Source organism: Aquarana catesbeiana, linkage group LG01, assembly GCF_042186555.1.
Source record: "Aquarana catesbeiana isolate 2022-GZ linkage group LG01, ASM4218655v1, whole genome shotgun sequence".
Taxonomy (NCBI): Eukaryota; Metazoa; Chordata; class Amphibia; order Anura; family Ranidae; genus Aquarana; species Aquarana catesbeiana.
Window position 1 is genome coordinate 834786875 of NC_133324.1, and position 19111 is coordinate 834805985.

The 19111-nt window shown below is 43.6% G+C and overlaps 1 protein-coding gene across 1 annotated transcript; it reads right to left on the reverse strand.

Annotated features, from left to right (window-relative positions):
- Nucleotides 1–1468: 1468 nt before the first annotated feature.
- On the reverse strand, nt 1469–17056 carry UCHL1 (ubiquitin C-terminal hydrolase L1). Its single transcript, XM_073614703.1, has 8 exons — nt 16936–17056; nt 15276–15478; nt 13666–13816; nt 9521–9606; nt 9365–9412; nt 7145–7211; nt 4806–4861; nt 1469–1770 (listed from the first exon to the last, which is right to left on the reverse strand). The coding sequence occupies exons 1-8, from the start codon at nt 17054–17056 to the stop codon at nt 1684–1686; spliced, it is 819 nt and encodes a 272-aa protein (XP_073470804.1). The 3' UTR covers nt 1469–1683.
- Nucleotides 17057–19111: the final 2055 nt, after the last annotated feature.

Below are 19111 nucleotides of genomic sequence, written 5' to 3' on the forward strand. Positions count from 1 at the left end.
ATGGATCCGATCGGTCAATCCCTTGATTAATTTTTGGAACAGTTTGTGGGACCTAGAGCTCAGAGCCAAAACAAACCATGCCATCCACCTTGCAGACACTGGTAAAAAAAAAAACTAAAGTACTGCCTGCATTGGAGGGGTTATATAGGGGATCACTTCCTGTCTGAAGACCTTTGGTCTACCAGTGTCCATTCACCCAATGATTAAGTATAACCCAGCAGGTAATTAGTCCGACTGTCCCATGATGTATGAAAAAGAAAGGCAGCACTCGTTTGACCCCTTGATTTGCCCTCAGGGTCAAGTGCATACTTTAACCTACAGTCACATTAAGGAATCCAAGAATGGCCCAACAAGCACAAAAAAAAAAAACAAAAAAAACACACACCTCTTTTTTGCAGAGAAGTTCTGATGACCAGTACTTAAGCCATATGATCCTCATATGAATAGACCATTCCCAACCTGGAAAGCTGCTCTATGAAGAGTCAACCAAGTCATCCACAAACTCAAGGCTTCAGGAAATCCTCCAGAAACTTCCAACCATATGCTTTGCTTAAAGTTTGAGAAGTTGTCAACTCCCATTAGAACCAATGCCTCTCACAGAGCAACTCCACCAGAGAAGATTTTTTTTTTTTTTAAGCCTCCAACCTCTTGTCTTTGGGGTCTTTAAAAACCAAGATCATCTGGGTCTCAAGCAGAAATTGGCCAGGTTACCAGCTAGCAATCCATTTTGTAGAAATCTTCCATGGGGTACTACTGTGCAAATTGCTTTAAGTTGAGAAACTTTTCCTGGGTGAGCCCAATTGCATGCATCACTTGAGATGCACAGAAAGTTGGAGTCTTGGGCAGCTGGCCCAAATCCAGTGACTGAACTCCAGACTGTTCACATTTTGGCCATCAGGACGCCCACTGTTGCCCTTTGTGTTAGGGAATACCACAGACCAAGTCTCATGATCCTCAACAGCTTTAGTCAGTCAGTTTCAGGTAGACCTGATCAGACCTTGCGGTCTTGCCCTATGGAGTGGTGGATGTCAGTGGACACGTCCACTGCCATCTGATCTGCAAAATCCAGACAGATGGTGGTTTTATTTTCCATCCATCTGGCAGATCGAATGAAAATGGACAGGCAGTCAATTTCCATCTGATTTCCCCATAGGAGGGGAGGATGGTGTCCCTGTCTGCACAGCTGACCGTACTGGTCATCTGCCTGCTCAGCAGGGATCAGCTAAGCAATCCCCAGCTGAGCAGGTGGAATCTGTTGCACGGAGGCACCTGTGTGAAGGGCCAAAGACTTCTGATTCTTCTCACCAAAACAAGCTTAGCTGAGCAGGGAGGAGTTGTCTAAAAAAGGGAAACCTTTTGGGCTGATGTTAGTCACTTGAAGGTGGCAGCATTAGTCATGAAGATGCCATGTTTGCTGTGATTAAGAATTATTGGCTGCTGTATGCTGGAGTCAAGGATTTAAGAATAGTCAAACTTCAAAATATTTTATTCAGAACTACTTAACAGAAGTGCAAAACAAGTAATCAAGACAGGCACATTTTTTTGTAGGTAGGTGAACAGTTGAAAAAGCACTTAAGATTTGTTGGAATGGCAAGCAAGTAAAACATTAGCTGAAAAGCTTAAGTGTCAGGTAAACAAAGGTGCATTATTAACAGAACCATGAGAAGCTTGACATTGAGAAGATTATGCATCCTTGACAAGAGCCACAGCTGAAAAACGCACTTCATCTTTTGCCTGCTCAGTGTACTGCTTGCAAACATTAACTGCATTCTGAAAGAAAAAAAAAATAAAATAAATGAAGTGTTAATATGGTTGCTTCTATAATTAGGTACTTGCTCTAAAGCAGGGGTCTCAAACTGGCGGCCCTCCAGCTGTTGCAGAACTACAAATCCCATGAGGCATTGCAAGGCAGACAGTTACAAGCATGACTCCCATAGGCAGAGGCATGATGGGACTTGTAGTTCCGCAACAGCTGGAGGGCCGCCAGTTTGAGACCCTAAAGCTATGCCACTTAAACTTTACTGAATGACCAGAATGCAACTTTCCTACCAGCAGGGTCAGTATGCAGGGATCAGGTTAACCACTACTGCCAATAAGTATGGAGGTGCAATAGCTACACCATGTGGAGAAACTTGTATGCAACATGTTTGTTCATTATCCAACTAATTGAGTCATGCAGTCTAGGGAGTTGCATAAAGTTACCTCTATTGTATGTTGTACTTTACCTGCATGTAGATATATTTTCCATGCTCAGCCTCCATTTCTGTACATATGGAGCTGTGGCTGCTGCTTTCGTTCACATGCCATGTGCTGCAGCACCACACTGCAGTTTACATTCTAAAAAAGTCTTACTTTGCAGTTTCTGTAACAACCTGGGGAACAAAGATTTGTACACCCTCCCTGTCCTATGACACCAGACTACTGTATCATGTCCAGTGTAACAATGCAGCACCACAATGTCAACATGTAGCATAGGAATAACCATAATTTTAACAGGAAATTGCATTTCTTATGAAAAGTGCTTTTCAGAAGGCGACAATACAGGATGCAAGTTCAGAGATGCTGGAGTGTTGTCTGCTAGTAATTCAGTCTGGGTGAGCCAACCTTTTAAAAGCCAAATGGAAAGCATGCTATGTGCCCACACCAATAATTGTAAAAGGGAAAGGAACAGAGGGCACACAAGCCTTGTGCATTACCTTTACAACACAAAAAAAAAAAAAAAAAAAAAAAAAAAAAAAAAAAAAAGGGAATGTGTATACTTAAACGAGCTACATATTCAAGCATAGAGTATATAGTCCATAAGATGCATCTAGCAAGATCAGCTGGCAAGCAACAGTAGTGGGATGTATAGCCCAAAAAGCAGCTGAAGAGCTTCAAGGGTGTCCCTCTTCAGAGCTAGATTTGGTAAAGGTCAATGGTCTTTATAGAGAAATCTGGGATCAAGGGAATGGCCCATGTGATTGAAGGCCCTCTTGTGGGAGGGCCAATATATTAGAATGCAGACATGCATCATTCCCAATTAAGGCAAAGATCACCAGCTACAAAACATTCTTGTGTGTACACTGAACACTGTGCGTATATAGAAACGGGGCTGATAGCAAACCCTATTTGATATCTAGCAGCTTGCATATTGAGTCAATGACCCCCCTGTCTGTTACACTGGTTCTACTGCCGTTAGTGAAGTTTGTATATTAGTGTCAAGTGCTTATTTACTTGCTGTTTGAATAAAAACTTGAAAAAAATTATATAGAAACAGTCTCTTAATATGAAATTCATGTATTAGAGTAAAAATGGAATCAAAATCTAATGTGCTGACACTTCACAGCACCAAGCACTATGCTTTTAAATTGTAATTGGTACACATACTCTTTGGATGGGGGGGGGGGTCACATAACTGAGCAATCTTCCCTACATCTGGCCACTACAAACATCATCCAGGGGTGCTCTGGCATGTGGACATCTTGCCATCACTACCTCATGCAGTGGACCACACGCAGGCTTGATTCTCCTGCCATCCAAGGAGAGTGAGTATATATGTGTATTGATCAATTCCAAATTGAAGCACAGTGCTTGGTCCTGTGGATAATAGAGTAGTAAGTGTCAGTACACTTGATTCTAATTCAATTTTTTCTCCAATACATGAATTTGTACACATGTAAGAATATGCATTTTGTAGCTTGTGATCTTTGCCTTTATTTAAATGCAGACATGCATCATTCCTAATCTATAGTATTAGCCCTCCCACAAGGAGGGTTTTCAATTACATGGGCCATTCCCTTGATCCCAGATTTCTCTATAAAGACCATTGACCTCTGCATACCAAATCTAGCTCTGAAGGGGATAACCTTGAAATGCATCACCTGCTTTTGGACTATACATACCACTACTGTTGCTTGCCAGCTGATCTTGCTGAATGATGCATCTTATGGACTATATACTCTATGCTTGAATATGTAACTAGTTTGTGAGTATGCATTTTTACATTTATTAAAGTGTTGCAAAGGTAATGCGCAAGGCTTGTGTGCTCTGTTCCCTTTTAGAATTCTCTTGTACCCCCCCCCGATCTGGTGAGTGGTAGCACAGCCAATGTGGTGGCTTGATTTTTGAAAACCCTGAATCAACTGCACAGCAATCTCTTAAGCATAGGAGTTTGACTTTTCTTTACCACCAATAATTGCTCTGGCATTTGTATCTACATACAGGAAAACTACAGCAATACAATCAACTATCAGTCTCAGCCACTGGAGAGTTTTCCCAAAAAATAACCAGATGCAACAAGTCAGCATACCAAGGGTCTGTGCAGAGCAATTTAATTGTCACAAGTGGAGTTTCTGAACCACTAAACTTCAAAAAATCAATATGCCTAACTTATGCCAGATGCAGTCAGTCATTTTAGTGAATTTCTTATAAAAAAATGTTGGCTAGGTTCCAGTGGTAGGTTGCTTTTCAGAGTAGTAAACAGCAGCTTTTATAGAGATACCAAATGCCTTATTTGGCTGAATTGCAATTTTGAATGGAACATGACTGGAACCACATGCAAGTGCAGGCTTGGTCCAATTGTTTTAAATGGGCATATTTGAAAGGCAGTGCTGGAGAAGAGTCAGAACATAGGCATGCTGACCAAGTGAACTCAAGCAAGCCATGTACGTGAGACTCATGACAAACTGTTCTGTAGATTAGTAGCCTTGAGAAATTGACCAGTTGTCAAGACATTAGATATGTTGAGACCTAAACCATATTGCCATAGAAAATTATGAAACTGGCATTTGCTTTACATGCATCAATGCCAATATTTAATACAGTACCTCCAGGAAAGGTTCAGATAGTGGTCCATGGTCAATAGGCCTTTCAAGGTGCCCATCTAGAAGACAAGGATCTTAGAATTACATTCTGGTCAGTTTTTGCTACACCTTGGTTTGAAGAGTCTACATTTCCCCCCCAACTTAAACTCACTGAATAGCAACTTATCAAAACCATCCTATGCAGCACTGTACCAACACAAAAAAGACAAACATACCTGTAAAATCTACTTCTTGGGATTACAGGACTCAGACTTAAGGCTACTTCACACTGGGGTGGGCGTTGGCGGTAAAGCAGTGCTATTTAGCGTCGCTATTCAGCCACTAGTGGGGCAGTTTTAACCCCTGCTAGCGGCTGAAAAAAGGGGCACTTAAGGAGCAGTGTGTATACACCACTCCTAGAGCACTGCAAAGGTGCTGCTTGCAGGACTTTTACCATCCTGCAAGCGCACCACTCCAACGTGAAAACTCTGGCTTTCACACTGGAGTGAGAGGAGAGGCTCTTTACAGGCACCATTTTTTAGCACTGTAGTGCCTCAATGTGAAAGTAGCCCAATATGCCGAGTCATGCAAGTGATTGGACACTGGCAAAGCTAGGGGAATTTGCCCCTGGGACATCCCCTATAACCTTTGCAAGAAACACTAAAACAGGTGCCCCAGTGTTAAAAACGATAGATATACACACACAGTCCTGGGTCAAAGAAAGTTTCACATAAAACATCCAAGAAAGTTGCCAAGTTTATTAAAGTTAACAAATAAATCTTACATGGTGCTGAGCAGTAATCCCAGGCTGTGATAGAAAGTTAGAACAAGTTGTTTGAGGTCAGTGGCTGAGGACTTCCAGTTCTGGAGACGTCACTTCCTGGTTAGAGTCCCTTGGAGCTTCCCCATTGTGGCTGGCAGCCAACTTCTTGTCCTTGTTGGTTTGAGAGGAGATCAGTAAACTACATCTGCTCTCAGCTAGGCTAATTTTCCATCACTGCCTGGGATTACTGCTTGGCACCAAGTAAGATTTGATAACTTAAATAAACTTGGAGTCTCTTGACATTAGCCCAAGACTCTGCATACAGTTTGAGTCCATCACATATATACATACCTTTTCACACTGAGGGCCTGCTTAGCAATTCCTTGCTATTCACCTGTTCCACTACCCTAGTGGCCACTTAAGGCTGCCCGAAGCTACCCATGCACCTGGCTGTGGTTACAGTTTACTTGTACTTGTTACAATGCTTGTGTTGGGGTTTAGGGTGCTAAGCTTTTTTAGTTATTGCCCCCTATAACCTTACCCAACCCTGTGAAGCAATGCAGAATAAAAACCAGCAAAGTGGCCTGTGTCCTGTATTCAGGAAATTACTTGCCTGTAACAAATCTTAAACTGTGAAGTACATGACAAAAGCTTTATATTCATAGACACTGGGATGGGAAGCAACAGAACTTGCATCTGCAGAAGATTGGAAAGCTGCCTGTAGATCGAGGGGCTGGGAAGAAGAAATAAGTTAACTCTAGACTAGGTTGCTGCTTTACAAAGCTAAGTGCAACAGAAGCTTGATGTTTGAATGCCCAGGAAACTCCTGATCTGGTAGTGTGAGCAAGTATATGCAGGCAGTGCTTTGTCCTTTAGGGTGTAAGCCCTTAGGATTGAGGCCTCATCCACCTAGTGATTGTGGCTTTAGGCAGGATGTTTGAGGGCAGAACAAAATGGAGTCAGTCTTTCATAGAAGCTGTAGTTTTGAGGTAGACTGGTGGCTGACCACATCCAGACAGTGAAGAGCAACCTTCTTTGGGTGCTTGGAGCAGAGCACAATAAAAAGGATAGGCCGACAGTGGTGGAAGGCTAACACCACACTTTAGGAATAAAGCAGAGTCTCAAGTGAAAAATTAGAAGTGGCACCTTACAAGAGACCAGACCTGACACATTGGTCTCAAAATTTGTGCTTCAGTCACTGTTAAGCTGGAGACCATGTAGCCGGATGGAATGGGGACCCCAGAACAGGGATCTTCCACTAAAAGTCTGTCTGCAGTCAGGGCAGCATTTGCACTGGGTCTAAGGAAGTTAAGCATTTGATGCAAGTACAAAAAGATCCTTGGTCCTTGCCACAAACTGGTGACTTGTTTAACCCAGAAGCTTGAATATCTACATTTCAATTCACCGATCCACAACATAGGTTGACCTGCAGCCTCCTGGGACCTGTAAGGTGGCCAAGGAATGAGTGAACCTCAGTTCAGATCACTGAGCAGGTAACTGCTCCCAGAAATGCCTCCAAAAAGTGTTAGGGGAGGAGAAAGCAGAACTTTCCCTTTTCAGATGTTCTACTTTAAGAGATGCAAATTGAAACTATACTTACCAATCTCCTTTAGGTGCTTATTTGCAGGAACAAGCACTAACACATGGCACTGGTCACCTCCATCTGGCTGTAGAAACAGTAAGATTTTAGTTAGTGAATACTATTCACTCCTTTGAATAGAGGTAAACATGCAATTCTGCCAGTGTAAATGTTACATGACATTCATCAAGGAATCATGCTAGTTTGTGAACCAAGTGATCAGATTCCACATAAGCCCCAAAGCTGTATTGTAAATACCCATTCTTTGCAAAGTTTTAGAGCCATCAATTGTTTTACTGTACTGCAGAAGAGACATGTATTTGATGAGCAATGACCATAAACATGCAGTTATAGAAGTATAGTGACTTTTGCACAAGTCCCATTTGTGATTTGTTTTCCCATTTCTGCTGCTTGGCAAGTGACCTGGAACAGCAATCACTGTAGTTTCTAGCTTCCACAGGTATTGAATTATACAGCAAAAAAGTGTCCTGTCCCGCTGCAGGCTTAAAACCCCTTTTACTCCAAGTGGAGCTTCTAGCAGTCGCTGGGCACTGCCATAAAAAGTCCACTATAAAATAAAAGTGAATCCAATCTCCATTAAGCTCATGTACATTTACTTATTCCTACCACAAGTAGACTCACTTGTCCTGCAGAGCAAACTCATTTCACTCCATCCAGAGCTTATTCTTAGCGTGACTGAATAAGCTCTGGATAGAATGAAGTGCATTAGGACTGTGCTTGGAATACTTATGTACAGTGTTCTTAATAGGAGCAGCTTTTTTGTAATGGGAAGTGAATTTGCATATGCAACTAAAACTGCAATACAAAAACTACACACAGAATTTAGATTTAAAGTATTAAGAAACATGTCAAATTTTATTAAATTTAAAATCCATAAACAATCATATCAAAACTCCAGCTTTAGTGTGATGCCATACTAGCTGTGGTTTGAAAGCTGATGTGTTTCAGGGGGCACACCTCCTTCCTCAGTTAACCCAAGCAAACACAAGTCACAATTTATGTATTCGATAGCATGACAAGGCGAACAAAAATTGTGAACGGTTTTTGGTTGGGTTAGCTCTGAGGAAGGGGCCTGTCCCCAGAAAAGCATCAGTCTTCAAACCACTGCTAGTATATCACCATAAAGTGGTTTTGATACACTTCTACTTCCTCATGCTTATGTTTGACTTTTATAAGTAATAAAAAAAACCCTGTTGCCTAATGCACTAGGAGTTTGCACCCAGTGTTTTTTTTTGCAGTTTCTGAAGTTTCCCCACTTGGTCATTGTGTACACCATTGGATGTAAAATGTGCTGAAGTGTAGTGAGCGCTTAAGTGGCAATACTTTCATCTGGATGAATCAGGTTTAAAAGTAGTTTTAAAGGGGTTGTAAACCCTTTTATTAAACAAATATGTCATCTTACCTCCACTGTGCAGTTAGTTTTGCACAGAGTGGCCCCAGTCCTCCAATTCTGGGGTCCATCAACGGTGCTGGTGGCTCCTACCCCGCATCAAGTGTCCACAATTAAGCGCTCTCTTAAAAAGGTGAACACCCGTGTGGGCGCACTCCAAGTCCTGCATCTGTGGCCATTCACAGAATGCATGACTCGGCGCTGACCCCCAGCATTGGATTCGATTGACAGCAGCAAGAGCCAATGGCTGTGCTATCAATCTATCTAATCAGGACACGAGACACCAGCTAAAGCTGGTGTGCTCGTTCCTGGACAGAAGATGACAGCTTAAAGTAAAATGGGGGGCCTGCAGCACTAGTTTTTCTTCATGCAAAAACCATGAGTGTTTACCTTCATGCATTATATGCAAGTAAAAAAACCTGTGTGCAGCAGTCTCCTTATACTTACCTGAGCCTGCATTTGATCCAGCGATGTGCATGAGAACAGCAGCTCTGCCCCCTCATTGGCTCAGACAGCAGCAGGAGCCACTGTCTCCCACTATTGGCAATCACAGCCAGTGAGGGAGAGGTGGGGCTAAGCCACCCTCAGTCTTCTGGTCACAGAGCTGGCCTCAGGAGTGAGCACACGTGATCCAATAGCAAGCAGCTTGCTATGGTAGCACCAAGCAGGGGGACCAAAGGGGAGGTTTGGGGCTGCTCCCTGCAAAGTAGTATGACAGGTTTGTTTTTCCAAACTACCATTTGCTACTTTAAGAGCTACAAAGCCAACAGCATACACAAGTTCTATACAAGCAAGACTAGGTCCATATTCAGTTTTACCAAAACACTTACCCTGACAAAGCCCTCAGCTGCAACAGACTTGAAATCTGACAACAAGACCTGGAATACAAAATGACTGCATTAATAGATGTTTAATTCACCCACTAATAGACGCACTGAGCAGAGGGAAAGACATGCTAGCGGCCATTACAAATACTGCAAACTTACCTCATTTTTCTCCAACAGCTTTCCCCTTTCCTCAGGTGAGGCGGCAGCAGACTTATCAATATAGCTCTTCAGTGAAGAATCGTCAGCTACAATGAGAAGTTTTAGATGCTCAGTCAGTTGAATCAGTGGCATATACAACATAAAAATTCAGCCCAATAGCATCTGTTAAATGTGATCTTTAGATCTGAACTCCAGGGAGGAAAAAAAAAAAAAAAAAATTTATATAAATGCAGCCATCTTTAATTGCATCAGAATAGGACCACTAGCCTCTTACCATCCTGAATACAGCAGCACACAGATTGAGGGCCGCAGAGCCATCAGGTGTGCTTCGTGCAAGTTTACTGATGGAGTGATCAGTGTGCAGCAGCTCTAGCCAAGACTTGGTGCAGAGAGGACATCCAAATTACAGGGGGTCCCCGGGTTACGAACAAGATAGGGACTTTAGGTTTGTTCTTAAGTTGAATCTGTTTGTAAGTCGGAACAGGTAAATTTTTTAAGTGTAGCTCGAGCCAAAAAATCTATTTTTAAGTTTTGTAGATAGCATAGGGAAGGGTTATCACCCCTGTAACATTTGTTTTGCTGTCTGTGCCCCTGTTCAGAAGATTTCACCTCACTTTCTGTCCCAATGACAATTGGATTTTGAAAATTTGGGGTTATTAGGGAAATAAGGATAGGTGATAAAGCATCAGTGGAGACACCTTTTTCCAATATTAACTCTTACAGGAGTGAATTTCCCTTCCTAGGGGTAGATTTCCTCTCACTTCCTGTTGTGTCCCTCCGTTTGTAAGTAGGAGTCGTTTGTAAGTCGGATGTTTGTAAGTAGGGGACCCCCTGTAACTGCAATGGGTGTCATTCATGTAGCTTTGCAAGTCCCAGGACTGGTTCAGACCTGTTAAGCTGCCAATACAGAAGCCTATGCTCAATCTCAAAAGTGCCACACATGGTCATCTTTAGGATAGGAAGAATTGGCTATCTTTTTAAGTGATAACATACAGGGCTACCATTTCAGACCAGAAGGCCTCATCTGTATTCTAGTTTAATTTAAATTGGGTTAGCATCAGATGGGCAGCTAGCATGTGAAGGCAGACCTTAAGAGGAAGACTCAATTGCCTTAATGCTGGATGTTAGGTACAAGACCAGTATATAGCATGCCCATCCGTCCCTGTTTAACCACTTGCCTACAGGGCATTTTCACACTTTGAACAATTGCGCAGTCATACAACACTGTACACATGATTTTTTATCATTTTTTCCCCACTAATAGAGCCTTCTTTTGGTGGTATTTGATCACCTCTGTAGTTTATTTCTTGCACTATAAACAAGGAGTGACAAGTTTGAAAAAAAAAAAAAAAAAAAAAAAAAATTTTGCTATAATATCCAAATTTCTTCCTCAGTTTAGGCCGATACGTATTCTACATATTTTTGGTAAAAAATATTGCAATAAGCGTATATTTATTGGTTTGTGCAAAAGTTATAGCGTCTACAAAATAAGGGGATTTAGCATTTATTATTTTTTACTAGTAATGGCGGTGATCTACAATTTTTACCATGACTGCAATATTGCGGCAGACATGGACACTTGACACATTTTTGGGACCATTCACATAGCGATCTGTGCTATAAAAATGCATTGATTACTGTATAAATGTGACTGGCAATGAAGGGGTTAACCAGGAGGGGGCGCTGTAGGGTTAATCATGTTGCTAGGGAGCGATTCTAACTGAGGTGACCGATCACTGTTCCTCTGTACAATGAACACACCATCAGTCTCATCCCATCTGACATGACGTGAATCTGTATGGCAATCTTGGGTGCCTGGTTGACATTGCGGCCGCCGGGCATGCGCACCGGGACACGGTGGGCATGCCCCCTGGGTTACCTGGAAGGGCCGCTGTCATGACAGTGGCCCAGGATAACAGCTGCACTGTCCTGCAGTCATATGATGGTGGGCAGGCAGCAAGTGGTTTAAGCAGTAGTGTGCTGTGTAATTTGGCCTTGTATTACCTGAAATACCTAGCAGATCCTGCCCCCCTGCAAACTGACCACGGTTTATCATGGCCGCTGAGCCCTGACACTGCAGTCAGTTAACACGCCTGTCATCTACAGCTCTTCTGTTCACTCCCCCCCCCCCCCCCCCCCCCCCGCCATCATCATAATGCAATGACAAGAGGGAGGAGACCCAGCGCACTGGAGGCTGTCAGCCCAATTAAAAAAACTGGGTAGATAGGTTAAAACAAAAAGTCACATTGGAGGAAGTCCAGTATGCAGACTTAGTGGCAGCCGATGTAGAGGAGCTAGAAGTGACTCTGCAGGGAAGAAAAGAAGAAAGGCAGCGCCAGCATATAACTTTAATCACCACAATGTGCTAACAACTTACAAGATAATAATAGGTATGCTTGTCTGATAGGTAAGGCATCAAAGTGGGCGGCTGGCATTAGTCAGGGAGACTGGATGGAGTCCTCGTCAGTGTGGGTAGGCACTTCCTGGAACTGGTCAAAGATTCCTGAGTGGGTGTAGAGCGAGCCAACGTCACAGGTGTCACTTACCCATCAGACAAGCATACCCACCATCTTGTAAGTTATCACATTGTGGCGATTAAAGTCACATACTGCCACTCTTAAGATGACACTGCCTTATGCAATGACATTCCTACCATACCCTCTGCTATATTAAATGTCCCCAGTGTATGCCTTTTAAAAAAAAAAAAAAAAATTCTCCTGTGTACCCAATTTCATAGCACCGCTCACGTGACCAGCTGCTTCTATCGGCTGAGGTCAGCAGGTTTTCCTCAGCCCCACCTGCTGCAGCTGTCAGATCGAGCGAGCAGAAAGGCGGGCAGTCACATGAGCACCGATTGGCGCTATGAAAGGAGCTAAACAGTATTAAAGCCCGCCCCCCCATGGCAACATTAACCACTTACCGACCATCTGCTGCAGTTTTACTGCAGCAGAACAGCTGGTTGAAATGGCGTTATGCAACGCCGCTTTGCCCTGTGGCCACTACCCCCCACCCCGAGCTGATGCGAGTGCCTGGCGGTCTCAGTCACCAGGCTCCCACGATCGCTGCTGAGACAGAGAACCTGGAACTGTGGTAAACACAGTTTCTGGGTCTGAGGGGAGGAGAGATATAGTCTGTTCATACAGAGTATGAACAGCAATCTGTTATCTTCCATTCATAGTCCCCTCCCCTCTTTGGTTAGAACACTTCACTGCCCCCTAGTGTTAACCCCTTCAGTGCCAGTGACTTTTAATTGCACTGATCGCTGTATTAATGCCAATGGTCCCAAAAATGTGTCAAAATTGTCTGTGTCCTCCATAATGTCGCTGTCAAAATACAGATCGCCACCATTACTAGTAAAAAAAATAAAAAGGCTATAAATCTATCCCCCATTTTGTACATGCTATAACTTGTGCAAATATACGCTTGTGATTTTTTTAACCAAAAATATGTAGCATACATAGCAGCCTAAACTGAGGGAAACTTTTGGGGGGATATTTATTATAGCAAAAATAGTGTTTTTTCAAAATTGCTTTTTGTTTATAGCAGAAAAAATAAAAACCGCAGAGGTGTCAAATACCACCAAAAGAAAGCTCTATTTGTGGGGAAAAAAAATCAATTGTTTGGGTGCAACAGTGCACGACCGTGCAATTGTCAGTTAAAGCAATGCCAAATCACAAAAAGTGCTCTGGTCAGGTAGGGGGTAAAATCTTCCAGGGCTGAAGTGGTTAATGTAGCAGAGAGGATTGTAAGAAGCATTGCGTGGCTTAACCCATTAAATCTTGAACAAAAATTCAATTTAAACCCTTCAGAGCCTGCCTTTACATCAGGGTCTTCAGCCTTTGCCCCTTAAATCAGTCCACCCTTACATCTGGATCGCCATCAGATTCTGTTCTCATCTGCCACTTGCAACATGGCTTAAGCAGCCAAAGCATTTTTGTAGCTGTAGGGTGGGATCTGGAACAGGTCTGGACGGTGAAGTGAGAAGCTGACCTGAAGCAAGACCTGTGAGCACAGTGAGCCCACATTAATGGCTTGTGCACAGGCTGCATGTCAGGAGACAACAAAAAAATAAAAAATAAAAAAACCATTTGGTGTCTGGCAAAAGCTGGACAAACCACCACAAGCGAAACTTCCTGCAAACTCACCAAAACTCACAAAATCCTTGTTGTTAGCTACAGTGTGAATCAAAGCAACAAGTCCACTAGAGTTTTCAAGTGTCTGCTTCAAGTAAAACACTTCAGCGTTCAGGTTTTTGCCCTTCTGTTCCTCTGTTTTTTTGTTTCGGAACTCTTCAAGCTGAAAGTATGAATAAACTCATTAGAAACGCAGATGTTTTGTCAAGATGTAGATAAGCATAATGAAATTAAAATGTAATTCAACACAATTTATCCAACATAATTATCCCATGGCATTCACATTTTATGGTTCAGTTTATAACAATTCTAAATGTGTCTTTAGCCAATGATCTTATTGGTTTCTGTTTAGTCCATGCTTCTCTTGCTCCTGGCTGCCAGAGGAGCAGGGGGAATGAGAAATTATGGTGGTACCATGTTGAAGTCAAAGCACAGGTTTGCTTTAAGTGACATCACTATGGGGGTCATCTGATAATGCTGCATCTATACACCACTTTTTAAGCAGCTTTCCAGGCTCTACAGGGGTCCAACACGTTTAGGTCTGTCAATTACCTGCAGCAACAGATTTAAAGTAAAGGAAAAAAACAAACATGTAGTAGCTCTGTAGGGTAGGAGAGACATCAGGGGTGGAACAAACCTTGGTCTCATTGAAGAGAACCAAATGGCACCACACACAGGACTATGGTTTGTGACAAAATCTGAATACCCCCAGATAAATGCACACTGGGGCAACCATGTACAACATTGATTGTACTGTGCTACACATTACCATAGTGAGCAATTTTAGGCCCATTCACAGCTAAGCCGATGGCTATAGGAGCTTTTAAGGTGTCACCTATGGAAAATTTGGGGTACCAAGGATTGGTGCCATGTCATGGCTGCACACAATTCTTTAAGTTCTAAAGAATGAGTAGGTAGGCTCTTTATTGCAGAAGAGATCTACAATGCCTCTTCCGCAATAAAAAACACTTACCTGCCTGTTTGCAGTTATCTGTAGAAGGGTACAGTTCCCCATATGTTAGGTCATCTCTGTCCCAGGAGACTGCAGGGCCATTGACAAAGTGCTGTGTGATCATGAACAGTGGGAAGGTGGCTGTAGTTCCTCAGGAAGCCACAGCCAGTTCCCATATCCAAGATAGTGGCATGACAACCTGCAACAGTAATATCGGCTACAGAAGATAGCACTGAGAGAATCCAATTTTAAGGGCTTGTACAAACCACACATGCATGAAAACTGCAGATTTCACGTGCATCTGAGTTTATGTACATTGACATCAGTTCTCATGAGCATCACTTACGTGCCCTGTTCAAACCAACATTTAATGTCAGTTTTCCCATATAGAAAACTGCACACACTTTGCAGATTCCTGCACAGAAAACAAAAATCTGCATGTTGGCATGAATGGCACATGGAACCATTGTGCTTTGAGCCCTTTCAAAATGCATGCAGAAAAACTGGGTTCTCTGCACCATGGTGTGAAAGTCAGCAGCTACAGGCTTTAGCTGCTAAGAAAACTACAGACTTACTGCAGTCGGCAAGTGGTTAACGATCTAGGACCTAATGTGTAAACCAGAACAAGTAATTTTTGACTGAACTTGGTACTGCAGAGCCAAAACCTTACCTTTGTTGTAAGTGGGAAGGTGAGCACTACAGCACGAACCGGTTTGGAAAATGTTTTTAGGTAATCTGGTTCAAAACCCAGTATGTCCACATATTTACAGCTGGAAACACCAAACTTCGCCAAGAGCTGCAAAGAGAAAAAACAGGTAGTGATAACCAGCCGCACTTTGCAAAGTTTAAAAAAATCAAATGGGTTCAATTGTGCTTACAGACCAGAACAATTGGAGCTTTTAAATTCTACCTCATCATAAAGCAGTCAAACAAAATGTAGTGGTTTGAAAGTGAAGGGCCACTGCAGTGTAACCTTAGCTTTGACACATCCATGGGAGGAGCAGCACAGGCTATGGTCTGTTTGCATCCACCAAAACAACTTCCACTTTTGTAATCAAGTTTGAGAACCCCACTATGTTGTGTTCAGTCACCCACCATACCTAAAATTAGCCACTTGACATCTGCACTATAGCCGAATGACAGCCACAGTATGGACCTGAATTTCCGGGAGGCTGTCATATGACAGCCTCCCCTGTGCACGTGCCCTTCAAGGTGCGTGCTGTGATCAAGTCACTGAGACTTGGGTATAACCAATCCAAGTAAGGGGCTGGTCCCGGCCCCTTACCATGTGATCAGCTGTCAGCCAATGACAGCTGATCACATGATGTAAACAAAAGATTGGTAATTTTTTTCTCCTCACACTGACAGCATGAGAAAAAAAAAGCCGATCACCAGCTCAGCTGCAAGAGACATTGGTCCTAAAGTGGAAGAGGCACATCTGCCTCATCTGTGCCACCTATCAATGCCTACCAGTAGTGCCACCTAGCAGTGCTGCCCATCAGTGTAACTGATCAGTGCCCATCACTGCCACCCATCAGCATACATAAATGGAGAAAAATTACCCGGTTTAAATTTTTTATAACAAAATATGCAAAAATAAATTATATAAAATTCAGTGTTACTTTTTTTAACAAGAAATAAATACCGCAGAGGTGATCAAATACCACCAAAAGAAAGGATAAAAATTTAATTTGGGTACAGTGTTGTATGACCGCGCAATTGTCATTCAAAGTGCTTCAGTGCTGAAAATTGGTCTGGATAGGAAGGGGGTTTAAGTGCCCAGTAAGCAAGTGGTTAAATATTCTTACCTTCCTAGGGCTTTCTAGAGAGCAAGATATAGTGGGACTCTATAGGCCCCATGTATTGTTCAGCAGCACATGCAATGTGCTACCTGGGGACAGACTGAGCGACAATTTAAGAATGCAACAGGACATCACCCCAGCCTTCAGAAAGCCAAGTCTGCTGTTAGGATAGACACTTTACAGTTAGCTTATCTGCCAGGACAGATCAGGGTTAATGGTAAACTGCCCAGCCCAAAAAAAAAAAAAAAAAAAAAAACCAAACCCAAGATAGTTTTGTAAAAATTTAAGCAGCTTTTTTAAAGCCATGTAAATGGGTACATCTAAGATTGGTGTCCTCAATTTGGCTGGAAAGTGGAAATAATCCACTTTAATGTGGAGTCAGGCAGCTACATTTATACTGCTTTAAAAAAAAAATTCTACACTTTAGAAGTCTGACAAATTCACAATGCTATCAGTCCCTTTTAGTCAAACATAACAGGGACAAGTATAGGCTTTTGTAGCCAGAATTTTGCCATTTGCTTTCCATACTTGCCACACTGCCTACATGAAAAATTAGACTTGCCATATGTTGTATAGGGTGGCACATGGCCAACGGCTGAGACTTAGAACATGAAAAACAAGAGTGGAAGATGATGGAATTGCTGACCATGATAAGATCAGGATAGATCATAAGGGTGAAGGTTGAACTACTGATACTTCTAGAGAAGATGGAATATAACGAAACGTGGAGGAGAATAGAAGGGTGGCATATAATGAACAATGGTCAACACTCCTAGAGAAAAGGGTAGCACATAATAAGCAGGTCGGGAATAGACTGATGGCACGTGGACAGGGTGAAAGATGAATGGCTGACACTTCCTTAAAGGAAAATCATAAGGAGCAATGGTGGAGAATAGAGGAGTAGTATACGATAAAGGCCAAAACTTCTAGTGTGGGGCATATAATGAACAATTGAGAACAGAAGGGTGGCATATGGTCAATGGCAGACAAGGGTGGAATATGATGGAACAATGGCAGACCATACTAGAGCAGGGTAGAACATGAAATGTTAGGGTGAATAAAAGTGGGACATGAGGAACAAAAGACAACACTTCTAGAGAAGAGTGGCACGTAACAGTTGAGAATAGAAGGGTGGCACAGACAATGGCTAGTGCTTCTAGAAGAGGAGAACATGAGAAATAAGGGTGGAAAGTGACAAAAAAAAAAAAAAAAAAAATTGTATGAAGGATGGTTGACCATACAGGAGTAGAATATGAGAAGTTAGAGTGGAAGTTGATTAACAATGGCTGACACTTTTAGAGAGGCAAGATGAACGCTAGAGGAGGTGAACAATTAGAAGGGTAAAAGATGATTAATGACTGACACGTCCATAGAAGCAAGGGTGGAGTAGGGAGGGCACATGTCTGGAGGGCTCCATTGGAGGAGACCTGTCTGAAGAGGTAAGGGTGAAGGACATGTGTGGAGGACACATGTCTGAAGAGGTAAGGGTGGAGGGCATGTGTGGAGAACTCCATGGAAGGACACATGTCTGGAGAGGCAAGGGTGGAGAACACCACGGAAGGACACATGTCTGGAGAGGCAAGGGTGGAGGGCATGTGGGGAGAAGGGTGGAGGGCTCCATGGGAGGACACATGTCTGGAGAGGCAAGGGTGGAGGGCATGTGGGGAGAAGGGTGGAGGACTCCATGGGAGGACACATGTCTGGAGAGGTAAGGGTGGAGGGCATGTGTGGAGAAGGGTGGAGGACTCCATGGGAGGACACATGTCTGGAGAGGTAAGGGTGGAGGGCATGTGTGGAGAAGGGTGGAGGACTCCATGGGAGGACACATGTCTGGAGAGGTAAGGGTGGAGGGCATGTGTGGAGAAGGGTGGAGGACTCCATGGGAGGACACATGTCTGGAGAGGTAAGGGTGGAGGGCATGTGTGGAGAAGGGTGGAGGACTCCATGGGAGGACACATGTCTGGAGAGGTAAGGGTGGAGGGCATGTGTGGAGAAGGGTGGAGGACTCCATGGGAGGACACATGTCTGGAGAAGGGTGGAGGACTCCATGGGAGGACATGTCTGGAGAGGTAAGGGTGGAGGGCATGTGTGGAGAAGGGTGGAGTGCTCCATGGAAGGACACGTTTGGAGAGGTAAGGGTGGAGGGCATGTGTTGAGAACGCCATTGGAGAACAGAGGGACCACGCCCTGGCCCATCTCTCGGCTGTCTCCGTTATGAAGCCTCCTCCATGTAGAGGGATGCTGCTCCGGACACATGGAGGATGCGGTAGCCGCCGCCGCCCCCGGGCACACTCACTTTGTTCAGCATCTGTGGAGAGAAGACAAGGCGGGTGACTAGACTGAGATAGATGAATGGAGGATGGGGCGTACAGGGAAGATAATCACTTACCTCAGGGTTGATCTCGGTAGGTGGTAGCGCCATGCTTTCTCACTCTCTTTTCTTCTCGTCGTTCCGATAAAGCGATCTGCGTGAGAGCGGGGATACGCCTCGCTGCTTTTATATGGCAGGTCAGGTACCAACTCAGGCGGGGAGGAAGGGGGGGAGTGCTGATTGGATGGTACCGTCTACAGACGATTGGACCTGAAACCCCCCTATGAAGGTGTGAGGAATGGGGCGCCCCTCGGCGGTGGTGTCAGGTGCCGGTGACGTTCTGGTCGGGCTGTGTCATTCCAAGTGCGCAACACGTTATCCGGGTGGAGTGGG

Excerpts from the sequence above, each read along its gene's own strand:
- UCHL1 (XM_073614703.1), bottom strand. The coding sequence starts at position 17,056 with ATGGTCAGCAATTCCATCATCTTCCACTCTTGTTTTTCATGTTCTAAG. Across the intron at positions 7,212-9,364 it reads CAGCTGAGGGCTTTGTCAGG|CCAGATGGAGGTGACCAGTG; the intron begins GTAAGTGTTTTG and ends CTGTTTCTACAG. Across the intron at positions 4,862-7,144 it reads TAAGCACCTAAAGGAGATTG|ATGGGCACCTTGAAAGGCCT; the intron begins GTAAGTATAGTT and ends CTTGTCTTCTAG.